At 41.1% G+C, this 25,020-nt stretch overlaps 1 protein-coding gene across 3 annotated transcripts in view; it reads left to right on the top strand.

Moving 5' to 3' along the window:
- Positions 1-25,020, top strand: part of TAF5L (TATA-box binding protein associated factor 5 like) — a 33,600-nt gene that overhangs the window by 609 nt on the left and 7,971 nt on the right. The window contains exons 1-4 of one of the 3 annotated variants that reach the window (XM_032430222.1): positions 123-262; positions 10,208-10,352; positions 13,792-13,896; positions 21,426-22,150. In XM_032430222.1, the coding sequence (XP_032286113.1) occupies positions 10,211-10,352; positions 13,792-13,896; positions 21,426-22,150 (972 nt within the window). In that variant the 5' untranslated portion in view covers positions 123-262; positions 10,208-10,210. Of the gene's footprint in view, positions 1-122; positions 263-10,207; positions 10,353-13,791; positions 13,897-21,425; positions 22,151-25,020 lie in introns of those variants that run through there. The other 2 variants (XM_032430221.1, XM_032430223.1) reach the window with 2 other exon arrangements.

Here is a 25,020-nt window from a genome sequence, read left to right as displayed (position 1 = left end):
AAGGCGGGGCGCGCGCCCGCAGCTCCCGCCGGCGGGGCGGTGGGGGCGGGGCGGGCGGGCGGGGCCGGCTGTGCGCGGGCGCGGCGGCCGCGCCTCCGCCCTCGGCCTCCGAGTCCCAGGCGGCCGCGGGCGGCGTGGCCTGCAGTCGGCAGCTACACCTGGAAGGCTCCGCGTTCCTGCTCGGGGTGGATCCTGCCGGGGCGGCTGCCGGGCACCCGCCGGGAAGGGGTCCTGAGCGCTGGACAGCCGGGCAGGAGCACAGGTCCGAATCTCCTTTTCATTTAAGGAAAAAGGAAATGCCTTTTGGCCGAACTCAAGATTAAACTTCGCACATGGTGATTGCGGGTGGCTGGGTGTGAGATCGACCTCTGCATGTGACAGGGGAGATCTCAAGTTAGACTAGTTGTTGCTAGAGGATACCGACCTGCAAGGTTGCCTTTAGGGTTGTTTAACTCATGACAGCAAGAGATTTGCGCGCTTAGGCGGTACTCGCGAAGCTTCCAGGGCTTTTGAAAATGTATTGGGTAAGGCGTTGGTCCGAAGTCAGTTGATGGTTAGAAATAGTGGTGTCATTTTAGACTTAGCGGAAGTGGAGCACTTGAAAGCTTCATGCAGTTCTCCCATCAGTTGTGAAAGTGTCGTTATACTGCGGATCTCGCAGCATGTATGGTTCTGGGATCAGAAGGTAAGTCTGCCAATCCTATGCGGTGTTCGTCTTAAATTACCTAAACTCTGACCTTGCAGATTAAAATCTTGGAATGGTGACTCCCGCGAACAAGCAGTTGGGTGCTGTGTCGGGAGGAACAGTGAGGGCGGAGTTTGTCTTCTCTTAGGTGATACAAGTGTGTGACATACCTGAGTTGTGGGGTGGGAGGAGGACAAGGCGGCCGTTCCCCAGCCTTGCTCACAGCCCTGCTTGAAAGTGAGAGTAGGAAAGGAGAGTTTGTGCCACATCTTTAAACTCCGAGAAACTTCATGTAGTGCATGGGGCTTGGTGACTATGTAGAGCGAAGGTTGAAACCATGTAACTATCAGTGTAACTATGTGAACCTTAGTTTCCTCTTCTGTAAAACGAGGTGATGACTGATACAAGTGGATCTTTTAAAGGGTACCGCAAAAAGGAATAATGAATGTGAAAATGCCTGACATATAGAAAACACTCTAAATATTAGCTGTTATAGTTTCCTTTTTGGGAAAATACCTTTTAGGTTCTTTATAGGCCTGAATATTTTGTGTTAAATGGGAAGCCTATGCTAACATTGATTTGCTTTAGGAATTACAAATTCTTCTTGCCTTGAAAATCAGTGTTAAACTAGGAAACCAAAGGGTGGGCTTGCCTTGAGTTTTTTTCTTTGTCATCAAACAATAAATCAGGTTATTGTGTCTTGGAATAGTTTTGTTGCTTCTGTCTATAAATGTGAGGTTTATGTGTGCTTCTGTCACTGTGAAGCTAGGTAAAGGCCTCGCTTAACTTCTCAGCAACTAGTTTGGGGGTTTTGTTTTTGCAAACAGATGTCCTTCATAACACCTGTGAAGGACATCTTTGGAGAAAGGGACAGGGGTTTGGTTTTGATGATTGATTTTCGCTGGAAGGGAGCCCTAGGGATCCTCTGTTAAACCAACATTACTCAGTTTCCAGCCTCCCTTCATCTTCTCAGGTAGTAATTGTTCTACCTGTAATTGTTCTGATCATTCTCTCAACAAGCAACTGGTAAGCCTTCACTATTGTCAAGAAGCCTCTGATTTAATGTAGAAGCCTTTGGGCAGTAGGACATTGTAAAGGGTAGGAGTTCAGACCCTGAAGCTCTGCAGATGACCTGACTTTCCATCCTAGCACTGTAGAACCTTGGGACTGTGTCTGACTTCTGTGGGCCTCAGCTTTCTTATCCCAAGAGTGTTACCTAGCTTAGAAAGCTTTTGAGGTATACAGGAGATAACCTGTGTGCAGCACTTAAAATAGTGTCTTACCAGTGGCATACACTGAATAAGTATTAGGTATTAGTAGTGGTAGTGTAGAAAACAAATATTATGGTAAGCAATGAGACAGAAGTTGTTCCTGGATTCAGTGGTGGAGGAAGCTGAGTTGAGCTATGAAAAGAGAGTAGGATTTAACCAAGTTGGAATGCCAATGTAGGGGGTGCCTCCAGTTAATGGAGAGGTCTTGGCCAAAGCCCCTGAGATGAGAAAGTAGGGTGGTACCTACCAGTTAAGTTAACAAAGGTGGATCAGAGTAACCTCAAAATGACACAAGGGAGATTGAAGTTTTTACCCTCCAACCAGTGGAGGCAGTAGAAAGTTTTTAAGCTGAGCAGATGCCATCAGATTAGTTTTTTGGAAAGATTGTGCCGATTGTACCTGCAGTAGTATGGGATTGGATTAAAAGTAGGGAAGGCCCATCCATCCACTTGTCCTGGCAGCTTTGTATCTGCCTGTGACTCGAAAAGGAAAATGACTGCTTAGCAGAGACAGGCATTTCATTCCAAATCTGGAAGTTTAGAGAGCATTTACAGAAGGCAGGAAGAAATTCTTAGATATCCCAGGCAGCCTTCCCTCTTAAAAGTTGACTTCAAGGATATACTGTGTACACCTGATTATAAGGCAAAGTTCCCCCCAAACGTATCCCTCTGTAAAGAGAGTGTCACCACGTGTTCAAGTCTCTCCTATTACAGGGCACTCTCAGTCACTCTATTTTTTTTTCTAAGATTTTATTTATTTATTTGTCAGAGAGAGAGACAGAGGCAGGCAGAGGGAGAAGCAGGCTCCCTGCCAAGCAAGGAGCCCGATGCAGGACTCAATCCCAGGACCCTGGGAGCACGACCTGAGCAGAAGGCAGATGCTTAATGGACTGTGCCACCCAGGCGTCCCTCAGTCACTCTATTTTGAACAACAGGATGCTATTTGGGAAATACATATTGGGCTAAAATAACTTCAGTTGATGCTAGTTTGATATATTTATTCAGTCAATCAGTATAGTCAATGATGACTGAAAAAATGTTCTGCCCTCCTGAATAGGTATTGATGGCTTTGGTTGGTTGAGATTTCCAATGAGAGCATCATGTGTGGATTCAAGAAGTACTCTGTCATAGCTGATTTGGTCATTGTGACGGTGATGTGCTCTGGAAAATGGAATTTGATAATTCTGAGTGGCTTAAGTGACCACAGAGACACTGATAAGTGGAAGATGAAAGTGAATAGAGTAAAATTGTTTCGTGAATTAATATATTGCACTATATAATGTATTTTTAAATATATGTAAGTTAATAAATTAAAGATTATAAGCAGACATTTGACTGTTTCCTCTGTAGTCCTCAAAGGTTTGTTTTTTTTTTTAATTTAAATTCACCCCCAAAATTTCTTCTTAATTTTCTCATTGCAAGGGTATCATTGTCTTAGGTTTGAACTTAACCTTTTATTTGGATGTTTCATAGAAATTGACTGCTGATCTTTTTCTCTCCTGGAACAAATTCCCTTTTCTCATTTTTTAACTTTTAGAAGGTTTAAAGAACATTGCATACAAGAACATTGCATACTGGTGAGGTTTAGAAAACACTGTGGAGAACTTCCATTCATAATTCTTTGTTCAGCAGTCAAATAAGATACTCTTCTGGTAAAATGTATTGAAATGTATCTTAGTCACCTTACAGTGACTGGTTGTCATAAAGGGTAGTTCTGTTTTACTAGCAAAATACAGCTGACCCTTGAACAAGGTATAACTGTGTGGATCCACTTACACACAGATTTTTTTTTTCCATGAAGACAGACGGTACTGTAAATATTCTCCTTAATGATTTTCTTAACATTTTCTTTTCTCTAGCTTTATTGTAAGAATACAGTATATAACTCTTACATGAAACGTGTTAGCCCACTGTTTATATTATCAGTAAGGCTTTCAGTCAACAGTAGGCTATTAGTTATGAAGTTCTTGGGGAGTCAAAAGTTATATGCAAATTTTTGACAGGGGCAGGGAGGGTCACTTATGTTGTTCAGGGGTCAATGGTACTCACTTTTGGATATTTGGTAATTTAGTAATGAGACATGTTTTGAAAACTTTGTCAATCAGCATCTTTAGGCTAAGATGCTAGTATATTAGTTTCACAAAGTAATACCACACTCTTAACCCGTTGGCGCATGTGTTTACTTAAATTTAATTAAAATAAAATTTCAGCACTGGCCACAGTTTAATTGCTCAATAGCTCTGTGTGCTGGTGGATACCATACTGAACAGTGCAGACTTAGAACATTTCTATTATTGAGAAAAGTCCTATAGGACAGTACTGCTCTAAAATGAAAAATTAGGGGAGCCTGGGTGGCTCAGTCGTTAAGCGTCTGCCTTCGGCTCAGGTTATGATCCCAGGGTCCTGGGATCAGCCCCGCATCGGGCTCACCGCTCAGCGGGAAGCCTGCTTCTCCCTCTCCTACTCCCCCTGCGTGTGTTCCCTCTCTCACTGTGTCTCTGTCAAATCAATAAATAAAATCTTTAAAATAAAATGAAATGAAAAATTAATATCATTCTACTTTGAGACACATACAGAAATGTTTTAATGTCATTAAACTATTTCCAAAACCTGGATGCATTTGATTCAGTTTCATGGAGAAAAATTAACATAGGAAAACATATTTCTCCTAATTCTCTGAGAACAAAACATCTGTTTTTTCCGTCTACAATGGTGTTTGCAAATAGAGCATTTATGAAAGTTTTCTTTCTGAAGTTATAGTAAATAATGTAGATATCCATTCTTGTGCCGTACTCTTCTGTGTTAATGAGGTTTTGTGTAGGAATATTTTTTTTTCTGTGCTGTAAAACAGTGTTAAAACAGGAATCAAATATTTGTGGCCCATAAAAATTCAGAAAGATCATGAACCTAGAGTAAACTGTCAAGAATTCCAAACAGAAGCTAGACAGCCCTCACTTTATTTTAAGATTTTACTTATTTATTTGACAGAATGTGCACAAGCAGGGAGAGTGGGAAAGGGAGAAGCAGGCTCACCACTGAGCAGGGAGCCCAGTGCGATGCAGGGCTCGATCCCAGGACCCTGAGATCATGCCCTGAGCCGGAGGCAGACGCTTAACTGACTGAGCCACCCAGGTGCCCCAACCCTCACTTTATTTTTAATGTGAGTTTCAAAGATAAGAATAACTCTGTTCTCCAGGAATTCTCTGTCTGTCTGGGCAAACTAAGGAGCAGTGATGGCAGGATTGGACAACCTGCATTGGGGTAGGGTTGGGGAGCAATTTTAAGCTTGGGAGTAGCATAATAAGATTTGTCTTCTACTCTGGCTGCATTCTAGAGGGTGGTTTGAGGTAGAGCTAGAGGTGGGAGGATATTGGAATATTCCAGTTGAGAAGTGATTTGTGCTGTCCCATAGCAGCAGTGAAGATGGGGTAGCAGCAATGGCTGCAAGAAAGAATTCTGTGTGGAATAGAAGGAGTTGGTGGCCTCTTAGAAATGAGAGGGAGAGAAGAAAAATCTTAAGATGATGACTGGGGTTTTTGCTTTAGTGATAGATCATGGCACCATCAGGCTGGCAGTAGGAGAAGGAGGAGGATTTGAAGGAACATAATAAATTTGAGCATGTTGAATTTCACATGTTTGCAGCATCTAGGTAGAGATGTCCCTCAGACTTGAGCTCAGGAAGGTAGTCTGACTAGAGACGGTGTAAGTCTTGTGTAAGGAGTGTGATGATGTAGAGAATGTGAAGAATGAGAAGCAGACCAAGAATGGGAGAGGGGGAGGGACCAAGGGAGAGGGAGTTTCAAGGGAGGAGGCATGTTCAGCAGCCAAGAGACCTTGTGGGATAGTGTGGAAAAGGGACTGTTGATTTGGCAAGAGTTGAGGAATCTCAGGTCTTAATAAATAGCCCACTGAGGTAGGGAGCAGGTCAGCTGGCTGGATAAGGAGACTGGTATGGCTTTGGAATAGCTAGGTAGGAAGCTATCGGGAAAGAAACGAAGTTAGTGAAAAAAGACTTCTGGAACATCATAGAGGTCCCAGGTTATGTTAGAGAAGTTCAGTTTTAGTGGCATCTGTCTGCCTAGTTGTGTGAGTTCTGCCTGCCCCCGCCCCCCCCCCCCGCCGCCAAAAAACCAAACCAAGACAAAAAAACCTCCAGGTGCTGTGTTGCATCCTGAGCCCCTAGTTCCGAGCATTATTCTCATGCCATTTTTTTCTTGGGACACCATAAGAAAGAACACAACTTCTAGTTCAAGTATATTCATGTCCGTGTATGAGCAAAGATTGAATATGAAAGACCATCATAATATTAAAATTATATGAGGTATTACTAAAACTGAGAGTACTAGGGCTCATTTTGTCACCTGTGATTTATATTTTCACAAAGATAATTGAATACACTTTACCATGATGATTAATGCAAAAGCTAGCTTTTTAAAGGTCCTCCTTAGAATGACGTTTTGATAGATATATTTAGACTTCTGCAAGTAAAGAGAACTAACGTATTTGAGTACCTAGTATGCACTTTACATGGCATCTTATTTAAGAGAAAATACACAAGCATTTTTATCTGTTTCTAAGCATAAGTTTATAATTGGAATACATTTGCTTCAAAGCACACACACCCCTAGCCACCTGTCAGTAAACTCATTTGGGGAGCTGATTCGAGAATGGTGGTGGTGAATTTGCCTGGATTTATTCTGAATTCACCTATGCTCAAAGCTGCCACCTTACCCAGGGGGTATTGTCCATACAGTATTCTATTAGTATTTAATGGAATTGTGTAGTATTTTGCCTGCTTAGCCCTTCACGTGGTGCCCTGGGAATGTCTCTCCTAGCACCCTCCACCAACACACACATTTGAACATAAGTGGGCAGGGTTAGGATGCAGTCTGTAACCAGTAAGAAATTTACTTGGCTGCAGTCCCATATTATCATCATCATCTTAAGAGTGTGCCTGGGTTCCATGTGTCTTTGCCTCCCCATATTTCTGTAGTTAAATACCAAGAGTGGCTGTGGTTTTTCCTGCACAGTTGTTACTTTGAGACAGGAAGATGATCTGTCTTGATTTTATATAGCAACTTTGTTAAAGTATTAGTTAAACGGTAGGCAGCTATTGATACATGAGAAATAGATACATATTGTGTCAGAATCCTCTTTTTAATTTCCAGAAATACTACTAATATGACATGAAGAGAAAGGTATGTGATCATCTATTTTTACTTTTAAAGTTAAGATATTATGTAAATTGAAAATCATGGGAAATCCTGAAATTTTAATCAAGGATATAATTATATCCAAACTTAATTTAAATTTAAAAGATTTTATAATTATGGGAAAAGCTAAGCAAGTAACTTGAAATTTCAGTGTTAGTGTCACGTCTGCCGAAAGACAGGTCTATTTTAAGGAGTTTTTTTTTCCTCATGTGTCCATTTATGGATATTAGTATTAGAGAAATCAGTAGGGGGAGGGGAACTGGTTTCTCCACAGAACTCTTCATTATTTGTTTCATTTGAAATATGTGTGCGTTGGAATCAAATCCACTTACGTCTATTGGGTCATGTCTCTGGTATTTCAGTTGAGTGTGGTTGTAAAAGAGAGTTAGTTAATGCCAGCATTCCTGCTCTTAAGGTCCTTGGCGCTACAGTTGGCTCACCGCTCACCCTAGGGAAGGTCCCTTGTCATAAATAGTGGTTTGGGTTCAGAGAAACTGCCATTTGGGCCAGCTAATTTGGACAAATTCATCAGAATCAGTATTTATAAACGAATTTCTAGCAATCCCAAATATGGCCAGTTTTTGCTATTGTTCATTCTCACTCCTGTTTACCCTTCCATACCTTTCATATCTTTTCCCCTCCTCCTCTGATGTGCATAAACATTGCCCTACTGTGAGGACAGTGTGTCATTACAGGGTCTGTTCTCTCTGTCAATTGTTCTGTGTCTTTCACATGCGTGGTTTCTTCCTGTTAGAGAGGTGATCTCTTATTCCCATCTTATTTGGAGCACTGAGGGACACACATTGATACAAGCATGTATTCCCATAGCAACAAGAGATTGGCAGGAGGAAATCTGAAAAAGTGTGAGTCTCAGCTAAAATACCAGAAATCGGGCTGCTTTGGAAGAGTTCGGAGACGAGGAGCTCTTGAAGTTAGATTAAAAGCAGCTTTAGCAAACATTGTGGGGGGAAGGGGGAAGGCACAGGATGGGGCAGTGGGAGCTGGTTGGATTTGACTAGTCCTGACTTGGGGCCAAACTGGGAAAGGGCAGTATTGTCACAGTCTCTGTGTGCATTTCATTGTTTTTCTCTAAGTGTAACAATGAATCAGAATCTCCAGGGTTTGAAATTATTCATACACACAGTTACAGGAGGTTCTTAGGTGTAGCCAGATTAGAGAACCATAGAGAATCACTGATACAGTCAAAATGGTACAGTAATGCTTATTAGTAACCACCAAAAAACAATTATCTGCTTTCATTGATGGACAGATGAATGCTTGGAGCAGGGATTCCTGCTTTCAAAGTATCAAAATCCTTGTGTTGGCAATTAAAAAAAAAAAAAAAACTTAATTAAAAAAATAATCTCAGCAGTATAGTGAAAGACTAATACACCAAAACTGAGTGAGGCAAATTCCACGGTAAAAAGGTGGTTCAGTCTTGGGAAATTTATTGGTAATTTTCATTGTATCACTGTCAACCATATCATACCCAGTGCCCTCCTTTTTAGCAAATGATTTTATACTTTCTTTGGTAATCCAAAACTGAAATGCATAGAGAATATAATTTTTCTAAATACATGATTTAAAGTAACATATTTATGATATCCTAACATTTGTATTTTTATATAGATGTATATATTTTAGTGTGTGTGTCTCCAGCCTTCACTGTTTGCTCTGTTGTAGGACTTTTAGGGAATTGAAATGTAGATATTCAGAGTATACCACAAGTCAGTTTGGAAAGAAAGGATTATTTGCAAATAATTGTAGAATAATTTGTTGCTACAGTATCTGTATAAAACATTTGGCTATTCGCCACACTTACACGCTAAAAAACGGCAGATGGATAAAAATGAGGTACAAATAAAATTTTTTGAAACATTTAAAGAAAAAAAGGCGGATTTCTGGAATGGGGGGAATTTCAAATCTTAAAAGGGAATGGAGGCAATCACAAAGGAGGCCAGTGCATGTCGTTGAAACAGAAAACTCAGACACTCCAAATAAACTACCAAAAGCAGATCTCCCACACACCAAACATTGGGAGCCGTTGATTTAGGGAAGGTTACTTTGATGGGGACAATCACGTGTGTATGGATAATGTTGCAAGCATTCCGTTTTTACATGACATAGAAAATTCATCCAGCTGTCGTGGGTCACTGGGACTGCAGTATCCTTTACCTCTAACAAAGCGGTGTTTGAGACCCATGGTACCTTCGGGAGTTCCTGTTGTTCTTGATCATTAATTTAATCATCAAGGAAAATAGTCCTTTTTGAGGAGAACCCTCAAATTAGCTTAAATTACCAAAAGTAATTTAGCCCTATTTGCTGCACTTCCTACCATTTTCTTTTCCTTTCTTGTAAGAATTTGTGAGACATATTCTAATGCATATACATACCCTCTTACCATTTTGATGCTTTCCTGGGCCTGAGGTTGTAAAGAGTGAAAGAGGTAGATAATGGGATTACAGTGAAGACACTTTGCTCCAATCTTTGACGTAGTGCTGCCAGCGTGTTCCTGACTATTAGGAAAAACATAGCATTTCTTTCCTCATTAGTAACTGCTCACTTTCTCAACTTCCATTTATCCAGTGTCTGAGTTTCTCAGATCTTTGATTTTTGTCTTGCCTCCTGCCTGCTTTATTTGGCCAGTTCACTGCCAATTAACACCTCTCTCCCAGAGTAGGCAGGAGAAATAAAAGGCTCTGGAATTGACCTGGTCCTGTAGGCTCCTTGTTAGCAGCTCTAATGAAAAGTTCTACCAGAAAGATTGAAATCATGGTATTAAATTAAATTTGGGGGTGGTCTGTGGGGTTTTATTCTCCATAATATTCCTATTTTCCGCAATTGAAGTTGATTGTATCACTGTTGAGAAAATAGATACACGGGAGAGTGCTAGGTTAGTAACTTTGCTTTGCGTCTTAACTAGGTCACGTAACTAGCCACGTGGCTAGTCTTTGTCTACGCCTTATTTTACCCGTGCGCTGTGTGCGCTGGCTTGGGTCATCTCCCACGTGGCTTAGTGTTCTGTGGTTCCCCCCGAAGGTCATGAAACGAGTGCGCACCGAGCAGATTCAGATGGCAGTGTCCTGCTACCTCAAACGCCGGCAGTACGTGGACTCCGATGGTCCCCTGAAGCAAGGACTGCGGCTGTCACAGACTGCTGAGGAGATGGCGGCCAACCTCGCAGGTAATGGGGGTGGGGGGGGGCAGGCTGGAGCAGAAGTCATGCAGAGGACCCTGAGAAGTTACTTCTCCTTCTCTTCTGGAGAGAGTGCGGCAGCCTCCACAGGCAGCACCACATGCCGTCCTTCAGAGATGCTATCTGTCCTTCAAAGCCACTTCTAGAGGCCTCCTGTCGTAACCCATCCTGCCTCAGAATTCTCTGCTTTCCGCTGTATCTGATGTTTTCCCTCTGTGAACTAGTCTGCTACGAGACCCGGAGGGCCAGGGCTTCCATCATGTCCCTCCCTGTAGCCCAGAGCCTTGCCCATGGGAAGTCAGGTTTGCCGGGTGAACGAGTGCTTTGGGATCAGTGGTCGGAAAGATTGGCATCCTAGATATGTTCCTGAGGTTTTTAAGATTTGTTTTTGGGTTTTGTTTTGAAATCAGATTCTTTTTTAGAAAAATGTGTCTTAAATCTCTTTAGAACAGCAAATAGTTATTACTTAGCTATGTTGTGAATTGAGTTTTTATGTGATATAATTTTCTTCTATTGGATCTGGGTACTGGAGACTTTGCCAAAAAACAGACAGCCGCAGTGCTTTTCAGGTGATTGTGAGCTGCTTTAATGGCTGTGCGAGGAGTTCAACACCGCAGTGCTTTCTCCAGCTCAGCCCTGCTTCCTCTTACCTGCTCCGACTTCACTGTTCTCTCTTTTTTATTCTGGTACTTCCTTCTGCTCTTCTAAGTATCTGTCACCACCTACTTCATCCCTAATGGTTTCAACCCCCACACTGGTGGCAGCAGCTCCCTCTGCTCCCTCTTATTATCTTCAGAGTCATGAACCCAGACCCTTCACACTCCAAGGGTGCATTGCTATTGCCATAGGAAAAGAATGATGGGACAGTAAAAACCTGAGGATGTCCTCAAAGAGCTGCTTCCTGACTCCTCCTGAGACAGTAGAAGTAGCCCTTCTTATTATACCTTCTTATAAGAAGGTATCTGCCTTCTTATTCTTTAACATCAGATCCACCCCCATTGTTCCTTTCTTTCAGACTGGGTTACCCCTGACAAGAACAGAGCCAGATGTGAGGGACTTGGAATAGATTACTAAATGCCTTATTGTTTCAAATAGGATGGCCAATTTATAGAGCCAGAGTAATTCCTTCTCAACTTGCCAGCACAGCCTTTAATGTGCATGAATAATCTCCTGCTGCCCCGTGTTCATTAGAACCTGGGAGCAGTAATTCTCTGCAGTTGTTGATAGAAAATAGAAACAAGCACTATTATACAGAACATGACTGCCAGAACATGACTCTTCTTAGTCATCTTAATGCAGATATAATGGCTTATTAGGAAGGTCACTCTTGTTCCTGGAAAACCACCAGGAAATGTGAGTATCATAAGATTTTGTCCTAGGTCTTTCTGTCAGTTGAGTAATCTGAATGATTATGTCATCATTCAGCATACCACCTATTGAACATCTGCTATAGGTCAGGTGCTGAAAAGTCCTAGAGATAGCTAATGTTTGATCCTAGCTCCTGAAGAGCTTAACATTATAGCCAGGAAATGAGGTGGATAAATCAGTGATGACAGGAGGGTGTGATGTAGTAAGTTCTATGAAGGGAGAATGTTTCAGGTTCTGTAGGAACAAAGAAGGTGGTCATCTAAATTAGCTTGGCAGGTCAAGGATTGCTTCCCCAAAGGTTTCATGATTCCCAGTATATAGTCAGGGGTTAGTAAATAGAAGGAGTGAGCTGAGTCTCAAAAGAACCATTAGGAGCTTACCAGGGGACAAGTTGGAGAAGGACATCTAGGTTCTCAAGTGTGAATTATGGAAAGATCACTCTGGTGGCTGCATTGATTGGGGAAGGCCCAGAGTAGAACCAGGGAAGCTAGTTAGAAGGCCATAGAATGATCCAGTGAGAAGTGAGGACAGCCTGAGTTAAGGAGGTGGTAATAGGAGTGGAGAGGAGAGGATAGATTGAGGAATCTGTAGGATTTGGTGACTGATTAACTCAAGGTGGGAGCCACGTGAAGGAGAGAGGAGTACCATTCATGCACATGCAGCACATCCTCCTGCTTCAGGCTGTTGCTCTGAGTTCTCGTAGGGCACACTGACTGACTTCTCATCTGTACCCCCTTCCTGTACATGTTATGTTGTGGCTGCCTCAGTCCTGCGTTAATTTCATTCCTCCATCCATAATCTGTCTTCTAAAATGTGTTAGTTTCATCCAGATTATTAAAGATGGCTCCCTCGGTCCCCAGCCACCTTTTCCCAGTGTCCCCTTACCCCCGCAGAAAGGGTAAGGGAATGTTGTTTCTCTTTTTAGAAAGAATAAATTCACAGAATGGAGACTAAGTGCATGTTTACGTGCTGTGTATCTGCATATTGAGACTCTAGCCTTCTTCCCCACATCCCGCTGCCTAGAACACTAGCAGTCAGTCACATATCCCTCAGGAAGGTGATTAGAGATTCTTCCCTGGTGAATCTGACCTGCCCAAGAGAGAAGACCTGTGAAGACATTGACATTGAGAAATTGCCCATCCAGGTCATGCTGGGTGATAAACACACAGAGTTTCCATCAGCTCTGTAGTACTTCACCTTCAGCCATGAAAGAACCTAATGTACTCAGTATAAAGAGGAGAGGTGGAAAGAATCAGTGAGAAGCAACTTGAGTGAAGCAAACAGCTGAGAGAAAAAAACTTCAAAAATACCATCATTGATAGCCTTGAGACAAGAAGAAAATGCTATTTTTAAAAAACAAACAACATTAGGAGAACAGCAAGAAATGTGGCAAATTTAAGTAAATGGTAATAAAAATGAGAAATCAGTAGAAAGGTTGAAAGTTGAGGAAGCAGATCAGTTCAGGGAATCTAACCTTGAAATAGTAGGGGGTCCCAGGGACATGTGGCTGGTTCAGTTGGTAGAGCATGTGACTCTTAATCTCAGGGTTGTGTGAACCCCACATTGGGCCTAGAGCTTTCTGAAAAAGAAGAAGAAGAAAGAGAAATAGTAGGGGTCCCTGAAAGAGAAAACAGAATCAACAAATTTCTCAGAACCAAGAGACACGAATTTTTATTGAAAGGGCCTGCTAAGTGTCCATAATGATGGTTGAAAATAGACCCACACCAAGGCACATTATCATAGGATGTCAGAACATGGGGTCAAATGCTTTCAGATATGTCCCTCATGTACTTATGTACCTGTCCTCTCTCATTCAACTTAATCCTGTGCTTTATACCTTTTCATTCCTCCACTGTCATTTTATTTGGGTATCAGGAAGAAGAGGAGATTGGTGTTAACACTCGGCCATATTTAATCAGAAGCCCCACCATACTCTTAAAATCTACTGAAATGTCCATTGCTATGATGCATACTTAACACCCTCTTCCACCCATCTTGCCACATACTGGATTAATAATTGTGTTTCCCATCCCCACCGTATATATCTTTTCCTCCTTAGTCCAATCAGAATCCGGCTGTGCCAACATAGTGTCTGCAGCCCCTTGCCAGGCAGAGCCCCAGCAATATGAAGTACAGTTTGGACGCCTACGGAATTTTCTCACTGGTAAGTGCTCAGCTTAAAGAAGAACTTCCTCTTACTAAGAAAGAATCCCACAACTTTCCCTCAGAACCTATTGTATTCCTGGTACGGTGTACTTAGTACGGATTCAAAGGTAGTTGAGGGCAGTCCTTGCATTCAATCTTACAATCTATTGGACCTGCTAGGAGAGTTAAATCACAAGTTAGTTTGCAAGGGCTAGGGCTCCCGGTGTTTTGGTCACTGTTTTGTCCATGGCTGTCAGCAGAGTGACTAGAGCTTGCGATGAAACAGTGAAAGTTAAATCAGCCATGTAGAGAAACATCCTTAAATGCAGAGAATTTGAAATGGACATTGAAATCACTATTAATAATATGGTACATCTCAAAATGACCTTTTCCCCTTATTTCCTGAAGTGCAAGACACTAGTCATCATGAATCAGCAAGACAAAAAAAATTAGAAGTAGTTTAGTCCGGTTTGTGGGTGGTGTAATGACCATTAAAACACACAATCAGTAAATATGAGTTCCAATCAGTTCTTTTAACTCACTGTATGACTTTTTAAATGAATCACTTAAAAAAAAAAAAACGGAGTTGTTTAGCATCTCTGGAGCCCTGGTTTCTTCATCTGTGAAATAAGGTGATTCAAAGGTATAACCAAGTGATTTCATCCAGTCCTAAGATAACTGATTATAATTTTAATGTTGGAAAGATTATCGCAGTGAGGGAGACTACGTTGATTCAGGTTATTAATTAAAGTCTTTTGTTGAGTACTTTTTCATTCAAAACACCTTGAGGTATAAGAAATACAAAACTTTCTGTGCCCTCAAAGGGTTGAGAGTAATTAGTAGGTATTGGTTAGTGGTAAATTGTAGTTAAAGCACTTTGACGTTATTTCATTTTTCTTTTTTTATTTAAAAAAATTCTCAGGGTAATAATAAGTTTTAATGGTAAAGATGCATATAAGGTGATCAATCTATAAGCCACAATAATATAGCTAATTTTACATCACTTGATGTTACTTGACCCTCATTATGATCTGTATTTTTTAAAGGAAAGATTCCACATTTTCTGTATTCTAGGGAAAGTGGCCAAAGTGTTACAAGAAATAAAAGTTACAAAATAAAACCTTAGAGAGGGTTATCTTATCAGCCTCAGAGTTACTGGAGTGATGGAATTCATAAGTACCATCTATTAAATTGTTACAAAAATGAAAAAATCATGAAGCTTAAAGGTTTAGGAAAAAGAGCCTATTATGTTTAAACTGAAAAAGAAGTTCGATTAAGATCTTCATATCATATGAATGTTAAATATCTCAGAACAGTGATCAGCTGCTTTCTATCTCCAGTAAGGATAAAAAGAGAAAAATTGAATTTATAAGAAGGCTTTCACTGAGAGGTAAGCAAGAACTTGGAGATACTGAGTTATGTAATCACTGGCATTGGTTTTTTTGAGGCTTTTAGCAATTTTTTTTTTTTAAGATTTTATTTATTTGACAGAGAGGCACAGTGAGAGAGGGAACACAAGCAGGGGGAGTGGGAGAGGGAGAAGCAGGCTTCCCGCTGAGCAGGGAGCCCGATGCGGGGTTTGATCCCAGGATCCTGGGATCATGACCTGAGACGAAGGCAGACGCTTAAAGACTGAGCCACCCAGGTGCCCCTAAGCAATTTATTTTTTAAATTTAAGTCTTTAGAAAATCATTTTACTCCATTTTTAAAATATAACTATATTTCTTTGCCCATGATCGATTTCTCTCTCCATGCTAGTGGTGGGGAAGCTGGTTTAAGAAGGAATGCCTGGCTTCTCTCAGCCTTTCTCTTTCATTCATTCAGCCGATATTTATGTTAGGCATTGGCTACTTGCTGGGCTGGATGTTGCAATAGAGCATATTGATGTGGAGCCTACTGCCTAATGAGGGAAACAGACAAAAGCATAAAGCCCCAGTATATCATTATGATAGTGATGCCCTCCATGTACTCATAGACGTGACTTACTTCCATTATGATTGATGCTCATGACTAGTGCCATACTGGTTTTTGTTTATATTCTTTAATCACTGAAGCATAGTTGTAATAAAATAGAGTCATTGGAATAATTTTATTACAGAACTGTGGTTACTTTTCACAATGAAGAATTAATACATTTAATTGATCACGAATGTGATTTAACCTGGTGCAAAGTTTTCTGCTTAGATTTATTTCTTTGGGGGGGTGCCTGGGTGGCTCAGTGGGTTAAGCGTCTGCTTTCACCTCAGGTCATGATCCCAGGTCCTGGGATCCAGCCCTGTGTAGGGCTTTCTGCTCAGCAGGGAGTCTGCTTTTCCCTTTCTCTCTGCCCCTGCTCATGCTCTCTCTCTCACTCTCTCTCTAAAATAAATTTTTTAAAAAATCTTTAAAAAAATGTTCTTTGGGCTCTTACTATTTTTCTTGACTATTTACTAAAACTCTTAATATAGAATAGCTGTTGACTCCTTGTGTCTGATGATGCTGGTTTTTTCCTAATATGTGGTACCTTCTTTATTCTCCTCTCATAATTTCCTTCCCCCAGAACTTTAAATTTCAATAACTGGTAATGTATTAATCTTCTCCTTTGTCTTGTTTCAAAACTGAGGAAGTTGTCTGTTAATTTTACCTATAATTCTTTAATCCATTGGGCACAGGTTACTTGGAGGGGGTAAATATATATTTTGTGGGGTCTTTTGTTTTTGTTTTTATTTTTTATTTTATTTTTAGCAAGGTTTACTGAGCGATAGCAAAGTGATAGCACAAAGCTCCCGAGGAGGGAGGGGACCTGAAAGAGTTGCCCTGTTTTGTGTTTTTACAGACTGCTTTTCCTGGAATATTTCTCCCTACCCTCAGGTCTCTGAAGAGCAGTAAGCCAAGTCAAATGAACAAGTGTTTCCTGAGCACCAAGATAAAGTATAAGATACAGTCATTAATCTAAATAGGGAACAGTCCTAACATAAGAAGGCTAAAAGTAAAAGTTTTTAAATAAAGTTCAAATATGGTGGAAGAGTTTTAACAGGCCAGGATGAAATCAGTGCCAAAGTTTGTACATAGAGGAACTCTGGAATGAAAGGAGAATATGATTTGGACAGAGTAGTCAGAGAAGGCCTTACTGTCAGTCAGGAGGTGGAATTTAAGTCAGCGTTTGGAAGATGGGTTGGATTTCAGTAAGCTGTGGAAGAGAAGGAGGAGGATTCAGGGTAGGTGGAAGGACATGAGCAAAAAGGCAGAGATGGCAATTCTTTGGGCAGGAACAGTGAAGGAAGCGGCTTTGTTGGGAATGGGGTTTTCAGATTGGAGATAAAGCCAGCCACAGTGGAGCCAGGTTGAGGAGAGACCTGACGATCGGGCCTAGGAGACAAAAGTCTGAAAGCAGTTTATGAAAGGGTTTGCAAATGGGATGACCAGGAAGCCAGCCTAAAGTCCACTGTAGTACTGGAAAAGTGAGCTGAAAAAGGACCACAGCTCAACAGTGTTGTGCAAGTGGGAAGCAAGGTCTTGATTTCATAGTTAAAATTCCCAAGGTAGACTCTCCAAGGCTCAGGATTAAAGGAGGAAGAGTCGAGGATGACTTGGGCTCTGTGACAAATGGAGGCTTAAGCTATATTGAGCAGAAATAAGTCAGGTTGTTTTTTACATCATTATGATGGCGGCCTCCTGCTGTGTAGCTTGCAGTAGGAAATTGGAGGCTAGTATTTAAAAGAAGGATACAGACTTGTGATAAAGAACTCAGTATCAGCTTCATGGAGGTGCAAATGCCAGTTTAAGGAGATGATAAATCTCAAAGGAAGATATGAGGAAAATAAGAGCATCTCGGGCTGTAGTACCCTAAGTGTGTTTTTCCTCCGTAAGTTCTCTGTGGTTGAGAGATTCTGTGAGCTTACCTGTTGCTCTGGGTCCTTTTCTTCAGGAGGTATAGGAGGAAGAACAAAGACTTTGGAATCAAGCAGTCTGGGTGTGAATCTGGGCCCAGCTGTGACCCTTAGACTCGACAATAGATGTCAAGTGCCTGGATCACAGGAAGCACACACTTCGTGTTCATCCTTGAAACGAAATGAGTATTTGAGGAAGGAGAGAAGGAGGGGAGGCCCGAAAGGGAGGGAGGTGAAGAGTTGAGCTGGGTAGTGTGATGTTTCAGAACAAAAGACAGGGCTGTGAGGTCAGCAGGAGAACAAGGGCTAACAAGCCAGGTTTTCATTTAACTTAGTGTCCTTTTCACTACTAATTTCTGCAAAATCTGCGAAAAACTTCCTCTTACTTACACCACCAGCAGAGTGTGGCACCAAGTAGGAGTTTGTTACATAGTCGGTGGATGGATGGATAAAAGGAAGGAAAAGCGCACTTTTCAGAGGATATGTTACTTTTGAAATTAGAAAAAATATATTTCAAGCAAATACACTTTCAGTAAAATATAAAGTATATGTTACGATTTCAAGGAAACAAGATTAAAAATGAGAGTTAAGTCTTATGTGAGTCTTACTTTGTTCCACATAATGAATATGTTGATCCAAATTTTATTTTATACCTGATATACTCTTTTCTTCAGACAAGAGAGAACAATTAAACAATTTTGAAACTGAGCTGAAACAACAGTGAATTTCACTAAGTTTTAAAGTAGTGCAGCCCTATCTCTTGGTGGCTGGGTTTTGTTTTGTTTTGTTTTCTAAACTTATTAAACTAAAATGCCTCTCATTTTGAAAAATAAGCCTAAAACTAAGATTTTAAGGAATTGCAAACAATCCTTCATCCCAGTAGAATATATTGGAAGTCTAATTGGTAAGGGTTGAGTTTTTGGGGTTTTGGTTTTTTTCATTAGTATTTTATGGAAAAAAGTTTCCAGAGGTCTTCCAAAGAATTACAGCATTTAAAGAAATACCAAAATCTGAATTAGGATCCTCCGTAGAAACAGAACCAATAAGATGTACATACAGAAAGATATATTTTAAGGAATTGGCTCATGCACTTATGGAGGGCAGCAAGTCCAAAATCTGCAAGACAGGAAGGCAGACTGGAGACCCACGGAAGAGCTGCAACTCAAACCCAAAGTGAATCTGTTGGCAGAATTCCCTCTTCTGGGGAGGTCAGTCTTTGTTCTCATAAGGCCTTCAACTGATTGGACGAGGCTCACCACATTATGGAGGGTAATCTGCTTTATTCAGAGTCTACTGACTTAACTGTTAATCTCATCTAAAAAATACCTTCGCAGAACCATCTAGATAATGTTTAACTAAGTATCTGGGCACTGTGGCCCAGCCATGACACAGAATTAACCATCCCAAGTCTACCCCCTGTCAATTTGGTACCCATATCTATCTCCTTAAACCATACTTAATCTCCAAATAACGATGATTAACAAGGTCTTTAATCCACCTAACATGATACAGCTCTCCTGGGTACAACCAAAAATGCACGAATCCCTTCCCCAGAAGAAAAAGCAAAGTCCTTAGGTGATTTACTCTTCTCCTTGATATCCTGTAACTTAAATACTATGGTGTAGAGTTAACAACACTTAACTACTCTGGTACGAAGTAAGGATAACTTATGTACATAAGGGAACAAGAGAGGGAAGAAAACAAAGATATGTGTAAATACACACACACACATATTCTTAACAAAATAAGGAGGGTAATTTAAATAATTAGTCTTCATTTCTGTAACTGGTCACATACTTCATAGCTGGTATTTACTTTCTTCCACTACTCATTCTGCATTTTCTTTGCCTTCAGCAAACACCTCAGCTGGTCTTGGTTCTTTACTGGATAGGATGACCTAAACCTCATTTCTGAAGAGTCTTGGGCCATTACTGGTCCTACTTGGATTAGATTTTTATAGTTTTCCATTAATCTTAACCACAGGGCAGAATGATACTGAGAGATGCCCTTAGGGATCTCCTATTTTGCAGACATACTCTGCCTTACCTCCACTGCGGACTGGCAGTCCAGTGTCCCCTTGGTAGTCAGGATCAGTCACCCCGGCCAGCACCCTAACTCCCTTCTGGGCCTATTGTTTCAGAGACATGAGGAGCCCAAAGTGGCCGGGTAACAGTCTTAAGTTTATTGGAATCATCGTTGTAATTTAAGTTCCTTTTCTAAATACGTCTTTGAGTAGGGACACATTTATTCTAAAATGCACATATTACACAATTAATTCACCTGTGATAAAGTGAAATAGGGTATTAAGCAGAGATAGCATGCTGGTATCATTTATCATCAAATTAGGGAGGCGAGATTCCCTAATGTAATATTCCTGATTTTGAGCCGTGTATGGATTCTTTTTCATGAAGGGAAAAAAAAATGCCAGCAGAAGTACTAATGCTGACTTAAAGCATTTTGATATTAATTTACTTAAATATGTACAAACGTTACACAAGATATAAAACGTTTATGGCTACTGTATTTCTGTATGAAACCGAAACTCATTTACAAATAAAGTACAAGCAAAACCACAAAAGCAATAAAGTTCAAATAAACAGCAAGTGAATATAACGCATAGATTTTGCCAGAACTAACCTGCTGCTCCACATAGGCATGGGGCCGGTCCTGCTGGCTGTGACACAGACTAGTCTGCATTCAGCTTCCCGAGGCGCTTGCGCCCTGCATTGGCCCTGCTGCCCCCGCTCGCCCTGTGGCCGAATACCTGCAGAACCTCTGCGCCATCACAGCTCCCTCCGCGCTCACATATGGGCGTCAGATACACCTCTGTGCTTTTCTCCCTTGCCTGTGGCAATTAAAGCTGGACACTTTTGAACATCCTTTGTCACATAGTTGCATGGTGTTAAGTCTCAAATTAGTAAATGGTTTAGTCTTAATGACGTGAAAATGTCTCGTTTGTAAATTATCACTGCAAAAGAGTAGTTTTACTTTTTAGCCAACATAATCAAAATGATTACACTGGCAGATATGGGACAATTTTGGGGGAGTGTTACCATGTTAGTGTTAGGGCGTGCCAGCCTGGGTAGCTAGGCATGTTAATGAACTCACTAAATAAGTACTCTGATAATACTGTTGGATGATGGAGGCCCAAAGTAATCACAAAACAAAAGGGAGCACTAAAGTCGTATGTCAATACTTGCTTAAGGACCAGCCAGATAATTATGAATAGGCCTGTGTTTATTGTTTTTAAAAATTATCCAACTAAAAAGTTTCTGGAAAGAACTCATAGTCTCCCAAGAATATATCTAAGGACCCTCAGAGGTCTGTGCTCCCCAATTGGAGGAACACTAATGTACTGGGGAAAAACAGTGAACCTTGAAGACCTGGGGACAAGCTCCTGAAGTGTTGTGACAACTTAGGCAGGTCACTTAACCTCTCTGGGCATCAGATTCCTGATTTGTGGCCGACTTCAGGCCAGGTTCGCTGGACTTCAGAGTCCCTGCTCTTCCTTCTTCAGTCAAAAGGCTTGGATTTTGAGTTTCTATAATTCTATGTTGGGCTTCTAGTTCAATCAGCAGTCCTGACCAGAATGTGTAGTGTGATGGTGGGCTCCCCAGGAGGGCCACATTATTCTTTGAAATTATACAGATTATAAAGCCCTCACTTTTTTCCATTATAGATTCTGATTCCCAGCATAGCCACGAAGTGATGCCTCTCCTCTATCCTCTCTTTGTCTACCTCCATCTCAACCTGGTCCAGAATAGTCCGAAGAGCACGGTGGAAAGTTTTTACAGCCGCTTCCATGGAATGTTTCTGCAGAACGCTAGCCAGAAGGATGTCATTGAGCAGCTACAGACCACTCAGACCATCCAGGACATCCTGTCTAACTTCAAGCTTCGAGCATTCCTAGATAACAAGTACGTGGTCCGTCTCCAGGAAGACAGCTACAACTACCTTATCCGCTACCTCCAAAGTGACAACAACACCGCCCTGTGCAAGGTCCTCACTTTGCATATCCATCTTGACGTGCAGCCTGCCAAGAGAACAGATTACCAGCTCTATGCCAGTGGTAACTCCTCTCGAAGCGAGGGCAGCGGCTTAGAGCCCACTGACATGCCCGCCCCTATTCTGCAGAACGAGGCTGCCCTGGAGGTCTTGCAGGAGAGCATTAAGCGCGTCAAGGATGGCCCTCCCTCCCTCACCACCATCTGTTTCTATGCCTTCTATAACACAGAGCAGCTGTTGAACACTGCAGAAATCTCCCCGGACAGCAAGCTGCTTGCTGCTGGGTTTGACAACTCCTGTATAAAACTGTGGAGTTTACGATCCAAGAAGTTAAAATCCGAACCCCATCAAGTAGACGTGTCCCGCATCCACTTGGCTTGTGACATTCTGGAGGAGGAGGTATGAGTATCATTTTTCTTCCCTACACCTGCCTTACTAATTTGCTTAGAATTCTTACCAAACATGGCAGCTCTTGTGGAGAATGGACTTCCTTAATTCCTCCATCGTATAGCTAAAGCCAGACTAATACCCACGTAACCTGTAGCCGCTGAATTCCTGCTCATACCTAACTTTGGAAGAGATGACAACTATGTTTCACAACATTAACTGAACATGATTAATGATTGGTCAGTATTTATTACTGTCTGAATATGGATAACATTGCTAAGCCTAATTAAAGACCTTTAGCTAATATTGAGATTTACAGTAAGTGTGTGTGTGTTGTGTGTGTGTGTGGTGTGTGTGTGGGTACATTTATGCAAATATAAACAATTAGAAGTAGGATCACTGGGTCAAGGGGTCTGCATTTTGAATTGTGATGAGTATTGTCACTTCCCAGCCTCATCAAACTGAACAAGAACGCTGGTTGCTCTTCACCCTCACCAACACTGGGTGTTACCAGCCTCTCTGAGGCCAGTGCACGTCCTCTGGCTTCATGTGCTCCAGGGTGTTCCTAAACCCCATTTTGAAAAGTGCACAGAAAGTATAATTGCTGTTCTATCCATCAATCAGGGTAGTGATTTGGCATGGTTACTGAAAAGGGCAGGCCCAGTGGCCTGAGTTTCGGGTCACTGAGAATCACTGCCTTAGAAAACATGTGCACAAAGAGAAAGAAAATTGAACTTCACAGAGTTAACTTTCCCTGCGAGTGGCCCACAAAAGCTGGAAGCTAGAATATTTTTGTCATCTCACCACTGAAATTCAGGTAGCTCTGCCTCAGGTTACTTACAGTGGAAAATTCTTTGCACGGGGTTGAAAAATAAAGGAGTAAAAAAAAAAAAAAAACACCAACATTCAAGTTAATTTCCACGGGTGATAAGGATACCAAGAATATTGGATGCACAAAATAAGCCCTTTCTTCCTATTCTTCTTTTCTTAGTCACCTTCCAGTTAGCATGGTCTTTGAATTTTTGTTTCTTGCGACTGAGACAATATAATTAGAGGAGTTTGTTGTGATGAGTAAAAGGTCTACATTCCAATGTACACACTTTGATTTCTAGGATTTTATAGTACCCTCCAAAATTTTTTTATTGCACATGTATTTGAGTTTTTAAATTTTCCTAGGAGATAATTATAGCCTGTTGAGCATTCTTCACATACAACTGAAGGACGCTGCCATCATTGATTTACAACTTTCTGTAAATACAAGGAAAAATATTTTTCCACTGACCTTATTAGCTTGATGACATTGTGTTTGGAGAGTATTCTCAGCATTACAAATTAATATAAAGGAAGATAGCAAAGATAGAAAGGTAGATACAAAGAAGGAAAGAACATTAGACTAAAAAAAATGTTTAATATTCTACCCTTCTACCCTGGCTACCACTGAAAATTAGCTCTGTGACTGATTCTGTGAAGATTTCCAGGCTTTGGGAGGTATGCATTTGAAGACCCAGAAGTGAAGAATAACATGATGAATTCCAGGAAGTGAAAGAAATTCAATCTGGCTAGCCCTGAGAGGGCTAAGACCCATAGCAGTACGGCACCACAGGCTATGGATTATGGTGGCCTGAGCTAGGGGAGCGGCCCCAGGAAGGGAGCTCGGGGACTGGTGAGACAAGAGCTCCGGTGGGAGGTGCTGTTCCACTCCAAAAGAAGATACTTTGTTTAAGTATCTTCCTGATGTATTCGCCATTATCCACAAAGTACTGTAGATTCTGCTACAGTATAAAGGTACTGCTTTCCTTGTGAACAAACTTTTGTTTCATTTTAGAACTAAAGTTGAGATCTTCTTATCATGTTGTCAAGGGGTTTCCTGTTTGGGATTTCTACATCCCCCACCCATTTTGTTACAGCAGTTTACAAAAGTTTTTGTTGTTAATGGGGTTTTTTTTGGGGGGGGGGTGTTTGGTTTTTGGTTTTTTGGGGTGTTTTGGGGTTTGTTTTTTTTTGTTTGTTTTTTGCTTTTTGTTTTTTGTTGTTCCTGACAAGGAACATTTTGGGGAAAAGCAAAATATAACTCAGTTCTGGTAGTTAGTTTTTAATATTTCTTCAATGAGAACTTGGACTTTTTTTTTTTCCTTATAGAATTCACAATTAAAATAGAAACTCTTAATGCAGAGGTCACAAATTCACATGCCTGTAGAAGCCAAGCAGGTAAATGTAAACGGTTTACCACTACCTGGATCAAAGAGATGGTAGGAAGTACAAAAGTACATGAAAACCCAATTAAAAAGCCAGTTTGCAGCCTCTGCCTTAATTTTTGTGAAGCAACAGCTGTTGCATAAATTAGTGAATAAAATGTTTTAATAGTGGGTATTTAAAATATTGACCAGACCCACCAGTTCCATTTCTAGGTATATATCCCAGAGAATTCAAAACGTATGTCCCCACCAAAACTTGTACATGAATGTTCAGAACATCATTATTCATAATTGCCAAAAAGTGGGGACAGCCCAAATGTCAGTCAGCTGATTAACAGAATGTGGTATATCCGTGTAATAGAATATTATTATGCCATAGAAAGGAATGAAGCAACATGAGACATGCTATGTTGTAGATGAACCTTGTAAACATTATGCTAACTAAATAAAAGAAGCCAGTCACAAAGGACCACATGCTATATGATTCCATTTCTAGGAAATATCCAGAATAGGCATATCCATAGAAACAGAAAGTAGATTGATGGCGGCTAGGGACTGGGGACAGGGAAATAGGCAGTGACTGCTAATGGGTAAAAGGTTCTCTTTTGAGGTGATGAAAATGTTCTGTAGTAGATAATGGTGATAGTTGCACAACTCTGTGAGTATACTAAAAGCCATTGAATTATG

Source organism: Phoca vitulina, unplaced genomic scaffold, assembly GCF_004348235.1.
Source record: "Phoca vitulina isolate PV1807 unplaced genomic scaffold, GSC_HSeal_1.0 scaffold43, whole genome shotgun sequence".
NCBI lineage: Eukaryota > Metazoa > Chordata > Mammalia > Carnivora > Phocidae > Phoca > Phoca vitulina.
This window is presented reverse-complemented; position numbering and strand designations above follow the sequence as displayed.